Below are 23,387 nucleotides of genomic sequence, written 5' to 3' on the forward strand. Positions count from 1 at the left end.
AACGTCTATTGCTATTACCTGTTGTGATAAATAAAGCCACTCATTTAAAAACTCAATTCCAAACACCACAGTTTATTACACATGAAGTAATGACTCTCGGTATGAAAATGTGGGCATTTAAGCTTCTACTGTGACAATATTTCATTTGTAGACAAAAGTAGCTTTAAAGCAAGTATCTGGAAAATTTTTAGCACAAAGGTTTAAAATGGTCCTGCATGTTGCAATACAGCACCACGTGACTCAGAATCATTACATGGGGGTGTGATATAACAAATGAAATAAAATTTCCAAACTGTTTTTAGTTAACAATTTAACCTGTTCCAATTGCTAAAGGGGCGCATTTAAAATGTAAATAAAATAAGTAAAAAGCAGTGTACTTTTTAAGATTAAAGAAAGTACAAAGGATGTCAATTTTTTGAGTTATCATGTTAAGAAAACATGATGGAATCAGAGCATTGAGAAAATGCTTACTAATTATTACTAATTATTAAGATGGCTTCATCCCCAAATGGTCTAAGAGGACATTCATGGATAAGCATTTGGTTCTAGATAAATATTTTTACAAAATGTGCTCTCATAGTCCCTACTGGAGTCCCATCAGCTTGAGTCACGCCCTTTTCAAGTCAGACTATCCGAGCAGAGTTCCAGGGTTGCGGAAAACGTGCACAGATCACGAAGGAATGGCTGTTCACTCCCCAAGGATTCCTGTTCAGTCCGATCACTTGATCTCCAACGAGGGGCTACTCTGCAGACTCCCCTGTGCGGCACAGGTCACCAAGGAGTCTGGTCTGGTCAGCTTTAGCCTTCGGCCAGTTTTACCGCAAAATACACTCTCAAATTCCTAAAGTTAAGAAGTGATGGTTAAGGTACTGAATTAATTGACATGAAAACTGCTATCTTCCAAAGTGCAAAAGGTTGAAATTAAGAGCTAAGTAAATGACTTTAAAATACGCTGTTTTAAGGCATCATTCACAAACTTGTGTCATATCTCACAAGGGGATTTATGTAATAAACAGAATTGAACATTTTTTTTCAAATAGCAGTTACACTGCACATGTACTCTTATTTAGTTTTTCCAATACTCAGAATGTCTGGCCACATTATATTGATTTTATTGTGGTAAAATATACATGACATGAATGTTTCAACCGTTAACAGGCCCTAGCTTATAAACCTGCAAACCCAGCATTTGAGAGAAGGTAGAGTGTCTATATTAAACGTTTCAGGCTGGTTGCGGTGGCTCATGCCTATAATCCCAGCACTTTGGGAGGCCGAGGTGGGTAGATCACCTGAGGTCAAGAGTTCAAGACCAGCCTGATCAACATGGTGAAACCCCGTCTCTACTAAAAGTACAAAAATTAGCTGGGCGTGGTGGCAAGCATCTTGTGACCCCAGCTACTTGGGAGGCTGAGGCAGGAGAATCTCTTGAGCCTGGGAGGTGGAAGTTGCAGTGAGCCGAGATCATGCCATTGCACTCCAGCCTGGGCAACAAGAGTGAAACCCCATCTCAAAAAAAATAAATTTTTAAAAAGTTTCAACCATTAGGCCAGGTGCGGTAGCTCATGCCTGTAATCCCAGCACTTTGGGAGGCTGGGGCAGGCGGATCACCTGAGGTCGGGAGTTTGAGACCAGCCTGACCAGCATGAAGAAACCCCGTCTCTATTAAAAATACAAAATTAGCTGGGTGTGGTGGCACATGCCTGTAATCCCAGCTACTAGGGAGGCTGAGGCAGGAGAATTGCTTGAACCTGGGAGGCGGAGGTTGCGGTGAGCCGAGATCGAGCCATTGCACTCCAGCCTGGGCAACAAGAGTGAAACTCCATCTCAAAAAAATAATTTTTAAAAAGTTTCAACCATTAACAAGTCAGGGACATCTACCCCCATCCCAGGGTGACTCCCTTGCCCTCTGCACTGCCACACACTCAGGGTTCCAAGGCCAGCACGGTGGAGGTGCTGCTCGCTGAGATGGCTCTGTCCTTGGGGAGACCCTGCCAGCAGGGTGGGGGTGGGGTGAGCTTGCTCCTGTCAAACCACCTGTCTTTTACAAAAGGCCTCAATTATAATGGTGGGGTCAGTCTCAACCTCCCAAAGGAGAGACTGAGATGAAGAGAGAGGCACAGGTGACGGCCTGATGACAGGCACCAACCACCACAGGCAGAATGTGGAAACGTCTACGGGACAAATCATTCCCTTTTCAACAAATGAACGGTGAGGAAGAAAAGAAGGGGGAACTATTACGGGTTAAGATATATTTAAAAAACTATCAACCAAATGCGATGTTTGGATCCTGATTCAAATGAGCTGACTGCAGAGACACCTGTGGGCTCACGGGAGCTTCTGCTCAGATTCGGGAAGGAGACTCAGAGGTGGGTAATAAGGAATGAAGGCATTCAGGAAGGAAGCTGATAATGTGGTTGTGTTTTTAAACAGGCCTTTTCTTTCTGAAGATGTATTTATGAATGAAATGATGTCTGGAATTGTTTTAAAATAATTCAGTGGGGGTGGGAGGGCAAGGGTATAGGTGAAACAAGCTGATGCCTGAAACTGAGTTAGAGGGACCTGGGAGTTCACTTTCTCTCCATTTTTGTGCACATTTGAAAATTTCCGTAAGTTGGTTTTAAAACATAGCATTCTACACAATTAAATTCAGGTTTATATGTTTTTTATTGTGGTATTAAAATATAGCACAAAACTTGCCTTTTAAGCATGTGTAAGTGTACAGTGCAGCAGCGTGAAGTCCATTCACAGTGCTGTGCGGCCACCACCACCTTTTCATCCCCCTAAACAGAAACTCCATACCCATTAAGCACTAACTCCACACCCGCTCCGGCCCCCAGCCCCTGGCACGTACCAGTCCACTTTCTGTCTCTGAATCTGACGGCTCTAGGTGCCTCGTTTACGGAATCCTGCAGGGTGTGCCCTGTTGTGACTGGCTTATTTCACTCAGCATAATGTCCTCAAGGGCCATCCACGCTGTAGCCTGTGTCAGAATTTCATTCCTTTTCATAGCTGAATAAGATTCTGTTGTGTGCTTGTAACACATTTGTTTATTCATTCATCTGCTGGAGCATACTTGACTCGTTTCCACCTTTTGGCCACTGTGAAAGGTGCTTCCATGAATATTCATAGAAAAGCATCCATTTGGGTCCCTGTTTCACGTCTTTGGGGTTTATGCTTCTCTGGTGATTCTACGTTTAACCTTCTGAGGAGCTGTCATACTGTTTTCCACAGTGGCTGCACCACTTCACACCCCCAGCGGCAATGCACAGGGATTCTGATGTCCCCACATCCTTGCCAATACTTGCTATTTTCTGTTTGTTTTGTTTTAAATAGCCATGCTAGTATGTGTGAAGTAGCATCTCATTGGGTCTTGATTTGTATTTCCCTAATGACTAAAAGCTTGGCACATCTTTCAAGGGCTTACTGGCCATCTGTGTATCTTCTCCAGAGAAATGTCTATTCAAGTCCTTTTCCCATTTTTGAGTTGTGCTGTCTTTTTTTTGGACAGGGTCTTGCTCTCTCAGGCTGGAATGCAGTGGCACATCCACGGCTCACCGCAGGCTCAGCCTCCCAGGTAGCTGGGACTACAGGTGCGCACCATCATGCCTGGCTTTTAACATTTTTTTTCTTTTCTGTTGTGTTTTTTTTTTGAGACCGAGTCTCACTCTGTCACCCAGGCTGGAGTGCAACGGCGTGATCTCGGCTCACTGCAACCTCCGCCTCCCTGCAACCTCTGCCTCCCGGGGTTCAAGCAATTTTCCTGCCTCAGCCTCCTGAATAGCTGGGATTACAGGCGCCCACCACCACACCCGGCTAATTTTTGTTTTTTTAGTAGAGACGGGGTTTCACCATGTTGGCCAGGCTGGTCTCAAACTCCTGACCTCAGGTGATCCACCCACCTCGGCCTCCCAAAGTGCTGGGATTATAGGCAGGAGCCATGGTTCCCAGTCAGTGTAGTCTTTTTGTTGCTGAGTTGTAGTAACTTTATACTTAATTCAAGTCCAGGAGGACATAAGCGCCATGCTGCCACGGATTTAACTTCTGAATCATCTGGAGTGGCTGTAACTTTCTACCCATCCACTTTTAAGCAACTTTTGAACCAAGCAAGCTGCCATTTCCAACTACTGTGTACACTCAGAATCTACACCTGCATATAAATATACTTATTTTCTTCCCAATTTTTTTTTTTGATATGGAGTTTCACTTTTGTCACCCAGACTGGGGTGCAATGACACGATCTCAGCTCACTGCAACCTTTGCCTCCTGGGTTCAAGTGATTCTCCCACCTCAGCCTCCTGAGTAGCTGGGATTACAGGTATGTGCCACCACACCTGGCTAATTTTTGTATTTTTAGTAGAGACGGGGGTCTCACCATATTGGCCAGGCTGGTCTCGAACTCCTGACCTCAGGTGATCCACTCACCTCAGCCTCCCAAAGTGCTGGGATTACAGGCGTGAGCTACGACGCCCAGCTTCTTCCCAAATTTTAAAAGGTTTTAGGATGCAACTTAAAATGACCCCACATTTTGATAATTTCCTATATTCTGACACCTAAAGCCTACATATAAAAAACACTTGCCTATTTGGCAAGACAGAATTCACCTTTTAGGATAATTAAATGAAAGTCAGAGCCTGGGCCGGCTCCGGAGAAGTTAGACCCTCGGAGCTGGTCTCGGACTGCCGGGGCGTCACCCCTTCAGCAACCCCCGCTGACCATGGCAGTATTTCACGGGGTGGAAATTGAGGACTTCCAATATGACAAGGACTCGGAGACGTATTTCTGTCCCTGCCCAAGTGGAGATAACTTCTCCATCACCAAGGAGGAGTTGGAGAATGGGGAAGGCGTGGCAATGTGTCCAGGCTGCTCTCTCATTATAAAAGTGATTTATGACAAAGATCAGTTTGCGTGTGGAGAAACAGTCCCAGTGCCTTCAGCCAACAAAGAATGAGTTAAATGCTGAGGAAGCCTTCAGGAATCCGAATCCTGAACAGCTGGAAATGAGCCCAGATAGAAATTTCAAATGCAAAGCTCCTGGCTTCATGAAGACAACCATTTGTGATTTGCTGTTCTGTAGGTGTGTTGTGGATTCTTTCCATCAACTGCTGACTTCATCTTCAGGAAGCAAGTCCATAACATGACGTATCTGGAGTTTGTGCTTACAACCTTAAATTGGAAGCGTTCTTAATTATCCATCTAAATTTAAAAGAAGATGATTAAAAAAAAAAAAAGAAGGAAGGAAGAAAATAATCATCCTCAGACATAAGCAGGCACTCGCAAGATCTTCTAAACTATTTTCACACAGTGATGAGGCTAGTCCCGGCGTCCGCCTTCACTACGAACAGTTGGGCAGAGGCAGGGTTAAGTTGTGATTCCATCTGGACCCTTGCAGGGCCCGCCCACAACCCATCTCCTGGGAGTTGGGGCAGCTGTGAAAGAGAGGAGCAGATCCCTTTAGTCCTCCTCAACTGAGCCCAGGCCAAAGACATGGTACTGATGTCATCGCACTCTCAATCTGCATCTATTTGCAACAGAACATATGTGAAATAGTTGAGTTTTAAAGGAATTTTTATAACATCAAAACATATTGAGATGACAACGTACCAAAGTAGATACTCAGATTTGTGAATATGAGAAGAATAACAATAAGACAGGCATGGTGGTGAGGGGTGCCTACAGTCCTAGCTACTCGGGAGGCTGAGGCAGGAGGAGCACCGGAGCCCGAGAGGACAAGGCTGCAATACGCTGTGGTTGCACCGCACTCCAGCCTGGGTGACAGAATGAGAGCCCCTCGCTGGAAAAAAAAAAAAGAGAAAGAAAAAGAAAAAGAATAATACCAACAATAAAAAAAAAATGTCTTAGTAAGAAAAAAGAAATAGCTCTAACTATATGTCAGGGAAATATACCAGGGAGTTATTAAGAGGAAGAAAGAGGCCAGGCACAGTGGCTCTTGCCTGTAATCCCAGCACTTTGGAAGGCCGAGGCGGGCGGATCACCTGAGGTCAGGAGTTCGAGACCAGCCTCACCAACATGGAGAAACCCTGTCTCTAATAAAAATACAAAATTAGCTGGGTGGTGGCGCATGCCTATAATCCCAGCTACTCGGGAGGCTGAGGCAGGAGCATTGCTTGAACCCAGGAGGCAGATGCTGTAGTGAGCCAAGATCATGCCATTGCACGGCAGCCTGGGCAACAAGAGTGAAACTCCATCTCAAAAAAAAAAAAATTACAAGCTACTTAGAACTGAGAAACAATGAAAGCATTGTGTCCTAAACCTGTGAAATGTTTCAAAAGCACACCAGGACAAATTTACTATAATGCATTGATTAGAAAACAACATAGACAAAATAAACTTTCAACCCAAGATGCCAGAAAAAAATAAAACTTCAAGAAGGAAATAATAGAAATAAGGTTTTTGGATAATAAAGATAAAAGCAAATTATGATGGAAAAAGCACTACCACTGACCCCACACAAAAAATCAACAAAGTGAATGACTGAGCCCCAGAAAGACTCCAGCACGGCCCAGGCCAGAGGGGTACAGCAGACCAACGAGCTCAGGTGGCCAGAGGTAAGGAGGCATAAACTCATTAGGACAAAGAGAATGGCTTTTCTTTTTCAAGATGCTTTATTTTTAAAACAGGTCACAACACAGCGTCCGGCTCATTCTGCCACGAACAAGCTACAAATGCTTGCTCTGCAGCCGAGAGGCCCTCCAGTGGCCATGTTCAAAAACAGAATGAAAATTCGTATGTAGGCCAGGCGAGGTGGCTCACGTTGGTAATCCCAGCACTGTGGGAGGCCGAGGCGGGCGGATCACCTGAGGTCAGGAGTTCGAGACCAGCCTGGCCAATATGGCAAAACCCCATCTCTACTAAAAATACAAAAATTAGCTGGGCGTGGTGGCGTGACTAAACAGCATGGGAAGCCATGGTCACAGCCTGCTGGGAATGGATCCAAGAGAGGATGAAGTGGCTCGGGAGGTACAGACAAGCGCCAGGCAGCCAAGGAGAGCAGAGAAATGGGCGGTTGCCAGTACAGGACACGAGGTCCAGGGAGTTCTCACAGAAGGATCATGGGAGAAGTCACAGTGTGTCCGCAGGAAAGGAGGAGAGAAGGGACAGGCCAGTCCGAGTCTGTAGCAGGGCCTGACACCAGACAGCACGTGAGGGACAGCGACACGGGGCCTGATGCAGATGGCAGGGAGACGCGAAGTGGGACTCAGCCACCTGCTGGTGTGAAGAAGGGAGGGACAGACACCACAAGGGAGGCCCCAGGTGTGGCTGGCACCTTCAGGGCCCCCAGTGTGCAGGGGCATCTCACAACTAAACACAACCAGCGCCCCAGATGCCATCCCGACTGGGGAAAAAGTTGTAGTGAGCACTATTGAGACAGCAGGCAAAATGTGAATAACAGTCTTGCACCAATGTTAAATGTCCTGATTTTCATCGTTGTGGATATTAAAAAGTCAACATGAGGGCCGGGCACGGTGGCTCAAGCCTGTAATCCCAGCACCTTGGGAGGCTGAGGCGGGCGGATCACCTGAGGTCAGGAGGTTGAGACCAGCCTGGCCAACATGGCGAAACACTGTCTCCACTAAATATACAAAAATTAGCCGGGCGTGGTGGCACGCATTTGTAATCCCAGCTACTCGGGAGGCTGAGGCAGGAGAATCGCTTGAACCCAGGAGGCAGAGGTTGCAGTGAGCCGGGATCACACCATTGCACTCCAGACTGGGTGACAAGAGCGAGACTCTGTCTCAAACAAAACAAGTAAACACTGGGCCAGGTGTGGTGGCTCATGCCTGTAATCCCAGCACTTTGGGAGGCTGAGACAGGCGGATCACAAGGTCAGGAGTTCGAGATCAGCCTGGCCAACATGGTGAAACCCTGTCTCTATTAAATACAAAAATTAGCTGGGCGTGGTGGCTCAATGGTAATCCCAGCACTTTGGGAGGCTGAGGTAGGCGGGATTACTTGAGGTCAAGAGTTTGAGACCAGCCTGGCCAACAGGGTGAAACCCGGTCTCTACTAAAAATACAAAAATTAGCCCGGCGTGGTGGGCCCTGCCTGTAGTCCTAGCTACTCGAGAGGCTGAGGCAGAATTGCTTGAACCTGGGTGGCAGAGGTTGCAGTGGGCTGAGATGGCACCACTACACTTCAGCCTGGGCAACAGAGCAAGACTCCATCTCAAAAAAAAACACACAGAAGTATTTAAGTATAAAGAAGCATGGTGTCTGCAGCTTACTATCAAATGGATCCCAAAGATACCTGGAGAGAAACTGGGACTAGCAGGGAGAATGGAGCAAACCCGGACAGGCCTACAAAGAGCTCTTTGTACTGTTCTTGCAATTTTTCTGTAAGTTTGAAATTACACCAAAATCTAAAATTACCAAAAGTAAATAGAGCCATCTAAACCCAGAATATGGGGCATTCTCTAGACAACCGGCCTGATCTCTTCAAAGCCTCAATGCCATAGTTAATAACTGTGGGTGGGATTCTTGTAGCTCAAAGAGCTTGAAGACTGTCATCAAATGCAGTGTATAATCCATGGCTGGGTGCTGGACTGTGGGAAAAAAACAGCTATGAAAGTCATTTTTAGAACATTTTGGCTGGGTGTGGTGGCTCATGCCTGTAATCCCAGCACTTTGGGAGGCCAGCCTGGGCAACATAGCAAGACCCTATTGCTACAAAAATTTAAAAATTGGTCAGGCATGGTGGCTCATGCTTGTAATCCCAGCACTTTGGGAGGCTGAGGCAGGAGGATCACTTGAGCCCCGAAGTATGAGACCATCCTATGAAACATGGCAAAACCCCATCCCTACAAAAATAAAATTAGCTGGGCATGATGGCACACACCTGTAGTCCTAGCTACTTAGGAGGCTGAGGCAGGAGGATTGCTTGAGCCCAGGAGGCAGAGGCTGCAGTGAGCCATAATCATGCTACTGCACTCCAGCCTGGGAGACAGCGAGACCCTGTCTCAAAAAAAAAAAACCAGAATAAAATAAACATTAAAATAAAAAAATTAGGCAGGTATGGTGGCAATAAAAGAACATTTTGGGCAAATCTGAATAGTCTGTGCATTATAGGATATGAAAAAGACTTGTCATCGTCTTGGTGAGGCATGATCATGGCACTGGGATTCTGTGGAAGGCCTGTCTTTTGGAGATTTATGTAGAAATATTTAGAGATGAAGGTTCTTGTCTATAATTGTCTTTGAAATTGTGCGTGTGTACAAAGTAAATACAGTAAATGTTCATTGCTGAGATTGAAGCATAGGTGTACAGGTGTTCACTGTAATTCCTATGTTCACTAGAAAACGAACAGGAAGTGAATCACTGATGGTTGACGCCGCCCTGCCCTCACCCCATACTTGTCTATCACCTGCCTCCCGATGTCCCCACCTGACACCCCCAGAATACCGAGATCCTGCTTCTCTGAGTCTTCCCTCTCAGTAAACAACCCCATCCACCCAGCCACCGAGGCCAAACCCTGAGGCCTTTTTCCCATTACACCTCCCAACTGGTACTGCCACAAACACAAGAAGCCTCGTGCCTTTCCTCCTGCCCAGCGCCACCCCCGGCAGCCATCGCCCGGCCAGCCACATCTCCCAGCTACTGCAGACTCCTGGTTTCCACTCTCACCCCAGCCCAACTCCTACTCCCTAGTGTCCGGTGTCCCCCAGCAGCGGGGTGATATGGGTCAGGTCATATCACTCACTGCCCAAAGACTGCCAAGGCCCCCAACCCTCAGGACTAGCGGTCCACCAGGCCCCAGCCTGCCCCGGGGCCCTGCCCAGCAATGCTGGCTGGCAGGCAGGCACTCCTCAGACCCTGCAGCCCCCAGGTCCTGGCTGCCAGCTCCCTGTCATCATTGGGCCTTGGTTGGGTGCCTCCCTCGACCACCCAATACCACCCAATCCAAAGCAGCCACCCCAGTCAGGCCGGCTCACAGCAGCATCCTCCACCCGCAAGGCCCTGCTCCCGCTGTCTTCACGTTTACTCTTCCCCCGCCTCCCTCCGTGCCAGACATGCCTCTGTCTTGCCCAGGGTACCCCAGCACCTTCAGTAGTGCCTGGTCACACTGGAAAAGACCTGCTGAGTGAAATGTGTACCAAAATAATGTAGAGAAATCACTTAAAACTCTCGTGTATAGCGTCTTTAAGGACAAAAATATGCATGCAAGTAAAAGGGGGAAGTCACTAAAGAAACAATTAAGAACCCATGTGTTCCGGCTTTTTATGTTCTAATTCCCCGAAAAAATTGTGAACTGACTTGACCTCAGCCTATTTCTTGGTGGGTCTAATAATGTGACCCAGAAGTAATCAGATCCAATGTCATTACATTTCAGAAATATTCAGCAAACATAATGTATGTAAAGTATCATACCCATAAACATTTGGTCTCCTTAATCTTTGACTATACATACAATTAACATTTTTTAATTTCAAAAACTATAAATGCCTTCGTCTTATTTGAGTAAATCAGATCAATAATGATTTACTAATAGATACACAGAGCCAAAACATTAAAGCATTTTTTAAAACACAAAAGCTTTATTTTATCAAAACAAATCCACAGTCTACCTCTAACAATACTTCAAGAGTAACTGCATTGTAAATAACCATAAATGATCCGATCAGAATACATTTAACATAGTATTGCTATAGAATGCAATTAAATGTATAATGTAAATAAAGAACTTAAATTATGCAACTCGCAAGATGTAAATGTCACGTGGACATAGAAAAGGGACAGAGACAAGACAAACTATTGCCTGGCGCTGAAGAGAAGAGCCCTCACTCAACACAGCCCAGCTGCGCGGGACCTCTCTCTAGCCCCAACCATGACATAGACACAGGAGCCCTTCTTTTGAGATGGAGTCTCGCTCTGTCATACAGGCTGGAGTGCAGTGGCGCTATCTTGGCTCACTGCAACCTCCGCCTCCCAGGTTCAACAGTTCTCCTGCCTCAGCTTCCTGAGTAGCTGGGACTACAGGCGCCACCACGCCTGGCTAATTTTTGTATTTTTAGTAGAGACGGGGTCTCATCATGTTGGCCAAGCTGGTCTCGAACTCCTGGCCTCAAATGATCCACCCGCCTCGGCCTCCCAGAGTGCTGGGATCACAGGCATGAGTCACTGCGCCAGGCCTGGGAGCCCTTCTTGAAAGAGGTCCTTGTTTGTTGCAGCAACCTTAGCTTGTTCTCTAGTCAGACTCCTGCCTGGGTCAACAGTAGCAACTGCCCCACAGCTTGGACCAGGTACAAAGTCAGGACCCTGTGGATCTATTTCACTAAGGTCTGCTCACTCCTAGAGGGCCAAAGAGCCACTGACCCTGGCCACTGCAACGCTGAGGCTGGGACATGGAACTCAGGTCCCCCAAAGGCAGGGCCCAGAACCAGCCCTGTGACTGAAACCTTCTTCCTTTTGGGCCACTGAGGGGCTGACTGAACTCCCGCATTCAAACCACACGTCTGGTTCCAGCCAACCACGATGGCTTGCTGCAGGCCACTGCCACGACCACACAGACAGGATCACGGCAGGGTGGCTGTCCTGAGGGACTGGATATGCTGGCGCTAACAGGCCGGCTCCTCCCTAGTCACCCAGTCCACAGAAGTATAGTCACGCAGTCCACAGAAGTATAGTCACCCGGTCCACAGAAGTATAGTCACCCAGTCCACAGAAGTATAGTGACCCGGTCCACAGAAGTATATTCACCTGGTCCACAGAAGTTTAGTCACCTGGTCCGCAGAAGTATATTCACCCATTCCACAGAAGCACAGTCACCCGGTCTGCAGAAGCATAGTTACCCGGTTGGCAGAAGTATATTCACCGAGTCCACAAAAGTATAGTCACCCAGTCCACAAAAGTATATTCACCCAGTCCACAGAAGTACAGTCACCCAGTCCGCGGAAGTACATTCACCCGGTCCGCGGAAGTATATTCACCCGGTCCGCAGAAGTATAGTCACCCGGTCCGCAGAAGCATAGTCACCCGGTCCACAGAAGCATAGTCACCAGTCCACAGAAGTATAGTCACCCGGTCCACAGAAGTACAGTCACCTGGTCCACAGAAGCATAGTCACCAGTCCACAGAAGCATAGTCACCAGTCCGCAGAAGCATAGTCACCCGGTCCGCAGAAGTATAGTCACTCGGTCCGCAGAAGTATAGTCACCCGGTCCGCAGTAGTATAGTCACCCGGTCCGCAGAAGCATAGTCACCCGGTCCGCAGAAGCATAGTCACCCGGTCCGCAGAAGCATAGTCACCCGGTCCGCAGAAGCATAGTCACCCGGTCCGCAGAAGCATAGTCACCCGGTCCGCAGAAGCATAGTCACCCGGTCCGCAGAAGCATAGTCACCCGGTCCGCAGAAGCATAGTCACCCGGTCCGCAGAAGCATAGTCACCCGGTCCGCAGAAGCATAGTCACCCGGTCCGCAGAAGCATAGTCACCCGGTCCGCAGAAGCATAGTCACCCGGTCCGCAGAAGCATAGTCACCCGGTCCGCAGAAGCATAGTCACCCGGTCCGCAGAAGTATAGTCACCCGGTCCGCAGAAGTATAGTCACCCGGTCCGCAGAAGTATAGTCACCCGGTCCGCAGAAGTATAGTCACCCGGTCCGCAGAAGCATAGTCACCCGGTCCGCAGAAGCATAGTCACCCGGTCCACAGAAGTATAGTCACCCGGTCCACAGAAGTATATTCACCCAGTTCACCCAGTCCACAGAAGTATAGTCACCCAGTCCACAGAAGTATAGTCACCCAGTCCACAGAAGTATAGTCACCCGGTCCACAGAAGTATAGTCACCCAGTCCACAGAAGTATAGTCACCCGGTCCACAGAAGTATATTTACCCAGTCCACAGAAGTATATTTTTTATTAACCTGCTGGGCATATTTGAAGTCCAGATCAGACTATTTGACACTTATCTGCATTTTTGTTTCTCTTTCTTTTTTGGGGTGGGTGGGGGTGGGGCAGGGTCTTGCCCTGTTGCCCAGGCTGGAGTGCAGGGGTATGATCTCAGCTCACTGCAGCCTCGACCTCCCTGGCTCAACTGAGCCTCCCTCCCAGCCCCCGCCCCAAGTAGCTGGGACTACAGGCATAAGCCACCACACCAGGCTAATCTTTGTATTCTTTTAGTAGAGATGGGGTCTTGCCATGTTGCCCACGCTGGTCTCAAACTCCTGGGCTCAAGAGATCCTCCCACTTCAGCCTCCCAAAGTGCTGGGATTACAGACGTGAATCACTGTGCCTGGCCGGTTTTTGTTTCTCCATTCTTGCTTTTATCCCTTTCACAAGTTTTTCTGAGGGCAAAAGTCATGTCCTACACACCCATCAGCCCCAGTGCAATATACCGTACAGAGCAGGTACCCAATTTGCTATCCGACAATTGCCTCTTCACAGTCATTTACACACTGATGTAACACATGTAGGCTGTGACTATTACTTTAATAAATGACAAGTTATATCATTAATGAGCAGAGCTTTGTTCATACCGGACTTAGTATTTGATGTTAGATTCCAGGAAACAAAGGATAGTTTGAGTTATCCTTAGGAAAAAAGAGGGACATTGATAAGTAAAATTTGTAAAATTCTGAAAATCTACCTGGCCTACCACTAACCTTTTTAAGAGAATCTCCATGTCTTTCCTGGATGTATTTCAGGAATGCTGTGGTCCACTGCAGAGTTGTAGCCTTGTCAGTCTCGGCATTGCAGAACGGCACTAAGAGATTCAACTCATCACAGCAAATGCGGATTCTGCGCCTACAGTCAAAACCCAAAGTCATCACCAAGAGAGGCCAGAGCAAAACAAACATGTAAAAGGAAGTGTCTCACTGTAGTACTTGAGGGAACCAGAGCTCGTGAAGCCTGGCCACTGAGTGCCACGGAAGCGCCTGTCACCACAGGAAGCCCCACGGCTTTGCCATGGCCTTGTCTACAGAGGCAGCTACTGCCTTCGGGAGGCCAGAGCATCCTTGGGTGCCCTTGGTGGCCCCATGACCCACACACTCCCTGGAGCTTTCCCTATTTACTTCTCACGGGCCAGGTTCAAGTCTCTAGATTAGGGATGGCTCCAAAGCCCCTGAAACTGGAAGCAACATTTTGTGTCTGACACCTTCTTCCATTTGGACCACTGAGGGGTCCAAATTGGGCAGATAACTCTTTCATTCAAGACTTAAATTCTTGCCCTTCATGGGTTAAATACCCTACCAGGAACTCATGCACAGCTTTCTCCAAGGGGCCCTGATTCAGAAAGGATCACGGCTCAACACTGTTAATATTCTGAAACTTGGTCTTTGTAGAGATAAACAATTGGAGTCTTGTTATTAGACTATTTTTTAAACTTTTACATATTACATTCAGTAAGTACATGCAAAGTCCTAAACAAGCAGATACTGAGCAACTTATTCAATATGGCCCTTGTTACTCATCTTCACACCCGTGTATTTAGAACTTTAATTAGAGACTTTGCCCGTAAAACAGCAGCTGGCATTTACTAGGTGCTTTTGGACTTCTAGGCATTGAGCCAAACACTCTTTACGCATCAGCTCATTGAACTCTAACCACAAGTCTAGGCAGTAGAGCTAGAAGTCAAACTTTCAAACTGTCAACATACGGTGTAAGGCTTTCCACATAGCAGGTACTCAATAAATGTCTATTAAATAAATGTCAGAGCAAGCAAAATGCCCTTCATAATTCACAGTAAGTTGAGGAAGGCCCTCAGTTAGTCTATGTGTATAAAAGTATCATAAAAAAGATATTAGCTAGCTTTTTTATTCTTTCTTTGGGGGATGGGTCTCACTTTGTGGCCCAGGCTGGAGTGCAGTGGCGTGATCACAGCTGACTACAGTGCTGACCTCCCAGGCTCAAGTGATCCTCCCACACCTCAGCCTCCCAAGTAGCTGGGGCGACAGGTGTGCACCACCACCACTACTAGTATTGTTGTTTTTTCTTTAGAGACGGGGACTTGCTATGTTGCCCAGGCTGGTTTCAAACTCCCGGGCTCAAGCAATCCTCCCACCTCAGCCTACAGCCATGAGCCACTGCACCCTGCCCTAGCTAGTTTGAATAGATCCCTTTAAAAGAAATTGCCATGCCAGGCGCGGTGGCTCACGCCTGTAATCCCAGTACTTTGGGAGGCCGAGGCGAGCGGATCACCTGAGGTGAGAAGTTCGAGACCAGCCTGACCAACATGGAGAAACCCCTTCCCTACTAAAAATACAAAATTAGCTGGGCGTGGTGACGCATGCCTGTAATCCTAGCTACTCAGGAGGCTGAGGCAGGAGAATCGCTTGAACCTGGGAGGCGGAGGTTGTGGTGAGCCGAGATCGTGCCATTGCACTCCAGCCTGGGCAACAAGAGTAAATCTCCATCTCACCAAAAAAAAATAAATAAATAAAATAAATAAAATTGCCTTAGCTCAACATTCAACCTTGGAGCTTCAAACCTGAGTATTTGTCTCATTCGCTGTTATTTATTTCCCGAACTTAAAGCAGAAACTGGTACACAGTACCAGTACTCGATACATTATGTAGTTAATTAATTATAAATTAGGGAAATATTGTATGAAAACCCAATTATAGGCCGGGTGTGGTGGCTCACGCCTGTAATCCCAGCACTTTAGGAGGCCTAGGCGAGCGAATCACAAGGTCAGGAGTTCGAGACCAACCTGGCCAATATGGTGAAACCCCATCTCTACTAAAAAGTACAAGAATTAGCTGGGTGTAGTGGCGGGTGCCTGTAATCCCAGCTACTGGGGAGGCTGAGGCAGGAGAATCACTTGAACCTGGGAGGTGGAGGTTGCAGTGAGCTGAGATCATGCCACTGCACTATTCTAGCCTGGGTGACAGAGCGAGACTCCATCTCAAAAAAAAAAAAAAGAAAAAGAAAAGAAAACCCAATTATAATAGAAAAAAATCAGCCACCTCTTAATTCTACAAAGAAGGATACCACAAATAAAATCTACAGACAAAACCACTTAAATAACAATTTTAACCTCCTTCCCAGCAATCTTAAAAGAACCAGGCAATAGCCAGGCGCAGTGGCTCACGCCTGTAATCCCAGCACTTTGGGAGGCGGGTGGATCAGGTGGTCAGGAGATCGAGACCATCCTGGCTAACATGGTGAAACCTCGTCTCTACTAAAAAATACAAAAAAATTAGCCGGGTATGGTGGCGGGCGCCTGTAGTCCCAGCTACTTGGGAGGCTGAGGCAGGAGAATGGCGTGAACCCGGGAGGCGGAGCTTCCAGTGAGCAGAGATCGCGCCACTGCACTCCAGCCTGGCGACACAGCAAGACTCTGTCTCAAAAAAAAAAAAAAAAAAAAAAAAAAGAACCAGGCAAAACTTGCTGAACTCTGTTGGCTGGTAAGCAGCAGTTACCATAACAGCCTGACCTGACCACTCTCCTCAGAAAGGCCTGCAGTCAGGGCTGGCCCTTAGTGGAGTCTGCGAACCTAGATTCGGGGAGTTAAGAGTGCCCCCAGAACCTACACTGTGCAAACAATATGGTTGACACTGAACACCTGCTTTCCTTCTGGGAGACTGGACTGTGGCTGCATGCATGGGGGGAGTGCCCACGTGACGCGCCCCTGGTCTCTAGCGAGCTCTCCTGGTTGGCAACACCTCAACCACGTTTTCAGACCACATGGCTGGGGGCATGAGGGGCATCCTGCCTGACTCCACAGGGCGCGCTCTTAGAAGCTTGCACCTCAGCTCCTGCCTTCTCCCCATGCACCTTTGCTGATCGCACCTGGCATCCTTTCTCCATGGTAAGTCACAGCCTGAGAGTGACTGCATGCGGAGTCCCGGCAGTCCTTCTGGTGGGCCAGCGAGCCTGGGCACAGTCTGGGGGATCCTTGATCCATCTGGGAAAGTTAACAATGCTCCTACCTCCTTTATTCCCTCTGAACGCAGAAATGGCTAAGGCTCATTTTATCTGATAACCATGTATGACTAAGGTAATCATATATGAGTCAGCCTGACAAGCAGTTGCACGTATTACCTTCTATCTCTTTCCATTCGGTTATGCCTCTCCCTACGCTGAGACCTTCCTCCCTGGGGCCCACTCTGGGCCTGCTCCCCCAGGTTTGCCTGTGAGGACTCCGAGGACTGCCAAGCGCCTTGTGTGGCGGTGGCACCTTCGCCCACATTCTGAATCTCTCCAAGGGCTCTTCGCTCTACATTTGTGTCCAACTGACGCATTCTATTCCGATTCCTCTTCAGTGCTTGTTTGCATAGCGCTTCTTCTTTGCGAAAGAAGAAAAAAGCGGTTTTTAATTTTTTATTCTTATCTCAATTAATGCTGAATACAGTTTTGGCCTTTTCAATCTAAGATATAAACATTATTGGGTAAGCAGCACAGAGAACTGAACCACAAAGAGATACACTAATGCAGTTATTCAGCATCAGCAGGGAACATGAAGCCCAAGCCTATTTTGTACAACGAAACTGAACAAGAATCAATCATCACATTAAATACGTCTTCCAAGTGCTATGCAACCAATATGACCTCATCCAAAGTCCCTCTTTTTAATCAACAGGTGTTATCTATGAATACAGAAAACAAGAAGTTGTTTACTTTTTCTAAAGGTCAGAATGGAAAAAAAACCAAAAAACAAACCACCTGGACATATTTCCTCCCAAAAATATTTTCTTTACATACAATTATTCTAAGAACAAGAAAAAAAAAATTATTCTAATATGACAGTATTTTTACTGAAATGCTCAGAACAAAACTGCAGCAGCATAAATGTGCGCCCTTGCCTCAGAAGTGGCTCTCCTCCCCAAAGCAGTAAGAAGTAGCGTCCAAGCTCTTCTGCTGCATAACAGGCTATGCCACATGTGCATATGTGGAACTGCATCCAACAAAGAACCACAGGCATGTGACTGGCAGGCGTGCCCACGTGCACGCGTATGCCACACAAAGCACTCATTTCAGAAGGATGATGAAGTTTTCAGCAGGAGAGAGAGGAATTCGGTCGTTTTGGTGATATTTTGTTCCTTAACCTGAGTAGTCAGCACAGAGGCTACTTTAATACTCATCTTTGTATCTTACAAATGTGAACATATACTTTGGCATAAAATTTTATAGGGAGGAAAAGGAGTGACTGACACGGGAGAAGGCGGTAGCTCTTCATCCCCATCCTGTCTTCACCAGCTCTTGGAAAGCTGAGTGTAAGGAGTGTTCTTTTTATTGGGTCACTTGACAAATCAGTTTCCCAGGGAGGAAGGGACTATGCAGGTGTTTCCCAGGGAGGAAGGGGCTATGCAGGTTAGCACAGCAGTGCCTTCAGCAGTGACTTTATTTCCAAACTTTCCGAATCACCTTACAGCCTCTCCCTGGCAGCCCAGGGTCCTCCTATTAGCAGCCACCTATCCAAAGGCTTTCGCAAATGTTAGATGACTGCCTCACTCATGGAGTATAAAATAAGGAAAATAAAAAACTATAAAGTACTTTCAGTAACTTGAAAATAACTGAAAATTTATGTAAGTCCATCACTTTACTGTTAAGAAAAAGCCCTCAAACTCAACGTTCTCACACCAAGATTAATTATGTTTGAGAATCAGAATAATGTTTAAAGTGAGAAGACGGGGAAGCAGGTGGACGGATCCCTGAGATACACAGACACCTCCAAGACTGTTTCACACGTGTACAAACCATCTGTCTCCCCTGCCCCCCAAGGCCAAAATGCCATCAGCCATAGGGCTCAGTCAGAAGAAAGCTCCCACTACCTGCTGCTTCATCGCTTACCTCCCACTTTAATCCAAACTTGCTCAGGCAAAACTTTGTTTCTACTACCTAACGTCTGTTTAGTGGATTCAATTTCTTGCTGATAACAGAAAGAAAATGCTCTAGGCAATCCAATATCCTGGTGCTTGGCAGCTTCAAGTATAGAACACGAGTTACTAGAACTCTGGAAAAAAATGAAGCAACAGGAATTTTATCAATATGTGGCTTAATCTCCTCTTTACTGCACAAATGAAATGCACTTAACAAACATCAAAGCTACTAATATGTAATTTGAAGAACTTTAGTTGCACTTAAGATTTTAAAATATTCCCATACCACATAAACACTCAACTTTCACAGGTTTTTTTTTTTTTTTTTTTTTTGAGACAGGCTCTCAACTCTGTCGCCCAGACTGGAGTGCAGTGTCAGCCCACCACAACCTCCGCCTCCCAGGCTCAAGCGATTCTCCTGCCTCAGCCTCCTGAGTAGCTGGGATTACAGGTGTCCACCACCACCACCTGGTTAATTTTCGTACGGGGTTTCACCATGTTGGCCAGGCTAGTCTTGAACTCCTGAACTCAAATGACCCACCCACCTCGGCCTCCCAAAGTGCTGGGATTACAGGTGTCAGCCTCGGCGCCCGGCTTAAAAGGTTATTAAGCTCACTGAAGGGAAAAAAAAGTACTTGGGACCTAACCAAAATAAGTTAAAATTTCCCCATTTAATACAAAAGAGCAAAGCTTCACAAATCATGTTCCCTACCTGTGTCTGTGAAAGATTAGAATTTCCACTAGTAGAGCAAGCATTTGTAGTAAACAGTGGGTATGTAAATTGCAAAGCAGTAGTTGTAGCAGCAGTTTTATTTTTCACTAATGTTGTACATTTGTTTTGTTGCTGATGAAGAGGAACATTCACTAATTCAGATGGATGTCGAATGAGAGTTACCAAACTGCCAAGACAAAAGAAAGCCCAGAAGTGTCAGCAATACGTGGCAAACAAGCATCCACCATCCCACTCTCACGGCTCCGGCCAGTTTTTCCAGACAGCAACTCAACTCTCATCCTGGAAACCTCTACACAACAATTAGCAACTATCGCTGCTGTGGAAGTCCCCCTCTTCCTACGGAGGAAAAGCAAAACTGCGCCACCTCCCTGCTCTCATCACATCCTGACACCAATCTCACTTTTGCCATCCTCCAGTCTGACCACGACGGGCAACTACAGGCTGGGATGAGCAGAAAACTGCGGACTCAGCCCCTTCCACAGTCATCCCTGAGGGTCACCAAGGGGGCGGCTGCAGGCTGCAGCCTCATTTTAGAGCTCAAAGCCTGCAAACCCCCGTCGGGCCTTCCTAGGCTTCCCTGACATCCAAGAGTGCCACCCGGAGCACATGGTTCCCAGGAATTCTGCGCGCTCAGCCCCACTCTCCAGGCGGGGCCACTGAGGGGGGGGTGTTTAGTTCCTGGAAGTACCTGCTCCCCGGGGCCCGCACAGCGCACACAGCCTTTCGGGGCGGCCCCAGACCCGGTGAGGTCCGCGCCCTGTGCCGCCGGGAGGGCAGGCTGGGGACGTGCACAGCGAGGGCCCCCTTTGCCTCCGCCCCGGCCCCGGCCTCCACCCGGGCCCCGCCAGCCCCCGGCCGCCGGGCACGCACTTGTTGAGCGCCACGCCCGGCTCGGGGGGCTCGGGGCCGCGCGGCGCGGGCGGCGGCTCGGCGGGGATGCTGTTGAAGCGGTCCTCCAGGCGGACGCGCACGGCCGGCTTGGCCCGGGCCTCGGGCGCGCCCTCGGGTCCAGCCGCAGCCGCGCCCGCGCCCGTGCCCTCCTTGGCGGCGCCGTCGGCCCGGGCCCTCGCTCCGTCCCCGCCGCCCGACGTCTTCTCCGCCGCGCCCGCCTCGCTTAGCAGCATCATGCGCAGCTCCTGGAAGTCGATGTGGCCCAGGCAGGGCGCGTCGGCCGCCAGCGCGGACGGGCACAGCACGGGGTACACGGGCGCCGCGCCCCCCAGACCGCCCGTCGCGAAGCCGCCCGCGCCTGCGCCCGGGCCCGCCGCCGCCAGCAGCGCCGAGTTGAGGCGCGTCTCGAGCTCGCCGTCAGCCGCCGCCTCCATGTGCGAGTAGAGGATGTGCTGCAGCTGCGTGTACTCCACCTCCGTCATCTCCACCAGGCTCAGGTCGGTGGTCGTGAAGCTCAGCCCCGGCTCGCCCAGCGCCGCGTCCCCGCCGCCCGCGCCCTCGACGCCCGCCTCGCCGCCTGCCGCGCCTGCCTCCGGCGGCGGCTCCCGCGGTCCGGGGCCCGACATGGCGGCGCGGCGCGGCCCAACGGCGGCGAGGGCGACGCGGGCGGCGGGAGGCGGAGGCGGGAGGCGGGAGGCGGGAGGCGGGAGGCAACCCCTGGCCCGAGCACTACTCTGCGCCGGCCACAGCTGGCGCGCCGTTGGGGGAGGGAAAACCGCTGAGTGCCGCGCACAGCGCCTGCGCCGCCCCGCCCCGCAACGGCGACCCCACCCCTTCGCCAGCCCCGCCCCCTCCGTTACCCGCCGCCGCCGGCCCCGCCCCCGCCCCCGCCCCCGCCCAACCGTCCGCACGTCCGGCCCCGCCCCACGTCGGCGGAAGCTTGCGCGGAGGGCCCGCCCCCACGGCCCAGCCACGCCCTCACTGCTAGGCCACGCCCCCAGCTCCAGGCCACGCCCGGTTCCCAGCCACGCCCCTGCTGCCCGGCCACGCCCCGCTGAGGCCCGGCGAGGGCGGCTGCGCTGGAATCAGCGTGATACCTACGCGGTGACACCCTGGGAAGAAGCCACGTCCGTGCGTGCACGTGCGCCCCATTACAGCCGCAGGAATGAAGACGTTGTCAAAACAGCTACCTGGACCCACAGTGCCCAGGCCATCCGCTTCATCCGCGTAAAATGCACAGCGCATGGCCGGGTGCGGTGGCTCATGCCTGTAATCCCAGTACTTTGGGAGGCCGAGGCGGGTGGATCACCTGAGGTCAGGAGTTTGAGACCAGCCTGGCCAACATGGTGAAACCCCGTCTCTACTAAAAATACAAAAATTAGCTGGGCGTGGTGGTGCGCGCCTGTAATCCCAGCTACTCAAGAGGCTGAGGCAGGAGAATCGCTTGGACCCGGGAGGCGGAGGTTGCAGTGAGTCGAGATCGTGCCACTGCACTCCAGCCTGGGCAACAGAGCGAGACTTAATCTCAAAAAAAAAAAAAATGCACAGCGCGACGGTGGTGGTGCATTCCCAGCGCTGGGCCCGCCTCCACCGCCGCATTCACCACCGGTCTCCTGTAGCAGTCAGCACACTGCCCCTCCCCCGCCTGCAGCCACTAATCTTCTGTGTCCAGGAGTTTGCCTAGGCTGGGCCCTCCCTGTTAATGGAACCATGCAATATGTGGTCTTTAAGAGAGTTATTTTTGCAATCTTGAAATAATTCCTGCACTTAACCTCTCACCCACATTCCCATCTCACACAGTGGTTGTCTGTTCTCTGTCTCGGCATTAGGACACTTAAAGGCCTGTGACTTGCACATCGTCTTCTAAGCCGGGTCTGAATCTTTCGCTCATTTCATCACAGTTTAGACACAGACCAATATATTACAATGATTCAACGATGGGCTATGAAAGTTCAGCCATGCAAAGCTAAACTCCCACATGTATACATGAAAATAATATATCAGTTTTGGGCAAAACATTAGGTTTCAGAAAACAATACCAAGGAGGAAAGCATGGATTTAAAACTCTCAGGGACATGGCAACAGAAGTTGTCTGACGTAAAACAGAGAGGGAAGGCTAAGAGAGTGAGCAGAGCATCAGTGAGCTGTGGGGCTGCTTCAAGCAGTGTGATTTGAAGTCCCCTGGGGGTGGAAGGATGGGGAGAAAGACATTTTAAGAAGTAATGATTGCCAGGTGAGGTGGCTCACGCCCGTAATCCCAGCACTTTGGGAGGCCAAGGCGGGCAGATCCCTTGAGGTCAGGAGTTCGAGATCAGCTTGGCCAACATGGTGAAACCCCATCTCTACTAAAAATATAAAAAATTAGCCGGGTGTGGTGGCATGTGCCTGTAATCCCAGCTACTCAGGAGGCTGAGGCAGAAGAATCGCTGGAACCCGGGAGGTGGAGGTTTCAGTGAGTAGAGATTGCGCCACTGCACTCCAGCCTAGGAGAGAGAGCAAGACGCCGTCTCAAAAAACAAAAACAAAACAACAAAAAAAGTAATGATTGAAAAGTTTTTTAAAACTACAAACCTACAGACCCAAGAAGTTTAACGTACCTCAAACACAAGAAACATGAAGGAAACTACACCAAGATGGAAAGCAAATTGCTTTATTTATTTATTTTTTTTGAGATGGAGTCTTGCTCTATCTCCCAGGCTGGAGTGCAATGGCACGATCTCGACTCAGCACAACCTCTGCCTCCTGGATTCAAGTGATTCTCCTGCCTCAGCCTCCTGAGTAGCTGGGATTAAAGGCATGTGCCACCATGCTTGGCCAATTTTTTGTATTTTTAGTAGAGACAGGATTTCGCCATGTTGGTCAGGCTGGTCTCGAACTCCTGACTTCAGGTGATCTGCCCACCTTGGTCTCCCAAATGCTGGGATTACAGGCATAAGCCACCGTGCCTGGCCTCAAATTGCTTTAAATCAGTGAAAAATCTTAAAAGTAGCT

The 23,387-nt window shown here is 49.1% G+C and overlaps 2 protein-coding genes across 14 annotated transcripts; one reads left to right on the forward strand and one right to left on the reverse strand.

Moving 5' to 3' along the window:
* Window positions 1-52: 52 nt before the first annotated feature.
* On the reverse strand, window positions 53-21,187 carry TCFL5 (transcription factor like 5). Of its 13 annotated transcripts, none has more exons than XM_054468039.2 (6): window positions 20,376-21,182; window positions 19,485-19,671; window positions 18,744-18,906; window positions 16,995-17,235; window positions 13,613-13,754; window positions 53-841 (listed from the first exon to the last, which is right to left on the reverse strand). In XM_054468039.2, the coding sequence occupies exons 1-6, from the start codon at window positions 21,020-21,022 to the stop codon at window positions 719-721; spliced, it is 1,503 nt and encodes a 500-aa protein (XP_054324014.1). In that variant the 5' UTR covers window positions 21,023-21,182; the 3' UTR covers window positions 53-718. The 13 variants fall into 13 exon arrangements, with proteins under 13 accessions (XP_054324014.1, XP_054324013.1, XP_063515677.1 ...); XM_054468038.2 differs by having other exon boundaries at window positions 16,995-17,238; window positions 20,376-21,181; XM_063659607.1 differs by lacking the exon at window positions 53-841 and adding an exon at window positions 2,646-5,791 and having other exon boundaries at window positions 20,376-21,187.
* LOC129021959 (putative DPH3 homolog B) lies at window positions 4,715-4,948 on the forward strand. Its single transcript, XM_054468047.1, has one exon. It carries the CDS (start codon window positions 4,715-4,717, stop codon window positions 4,946-4,948), a length of 234 nt encoding a protein of 77 aa, XP_054324022.1.
* Window positions 21,188-23,387: the final 2,200 nt, after the last annotated feature.

This window comes from Pongo pygmaeus, chromosome 21 (genome assembly GCF_028885625.2).
Source record: "Pongo pygmaeus isolate AG05252 chromosome 21, NHGRI_mPonPyg2-v2.0_pri, whole genome shotgun sequence".
Lineage (NCBI taxonomy): Eukaryota > Metazoa > Chordata > Mammalia > Primates > Hominidae > Pongo > Pongo pygmaeus.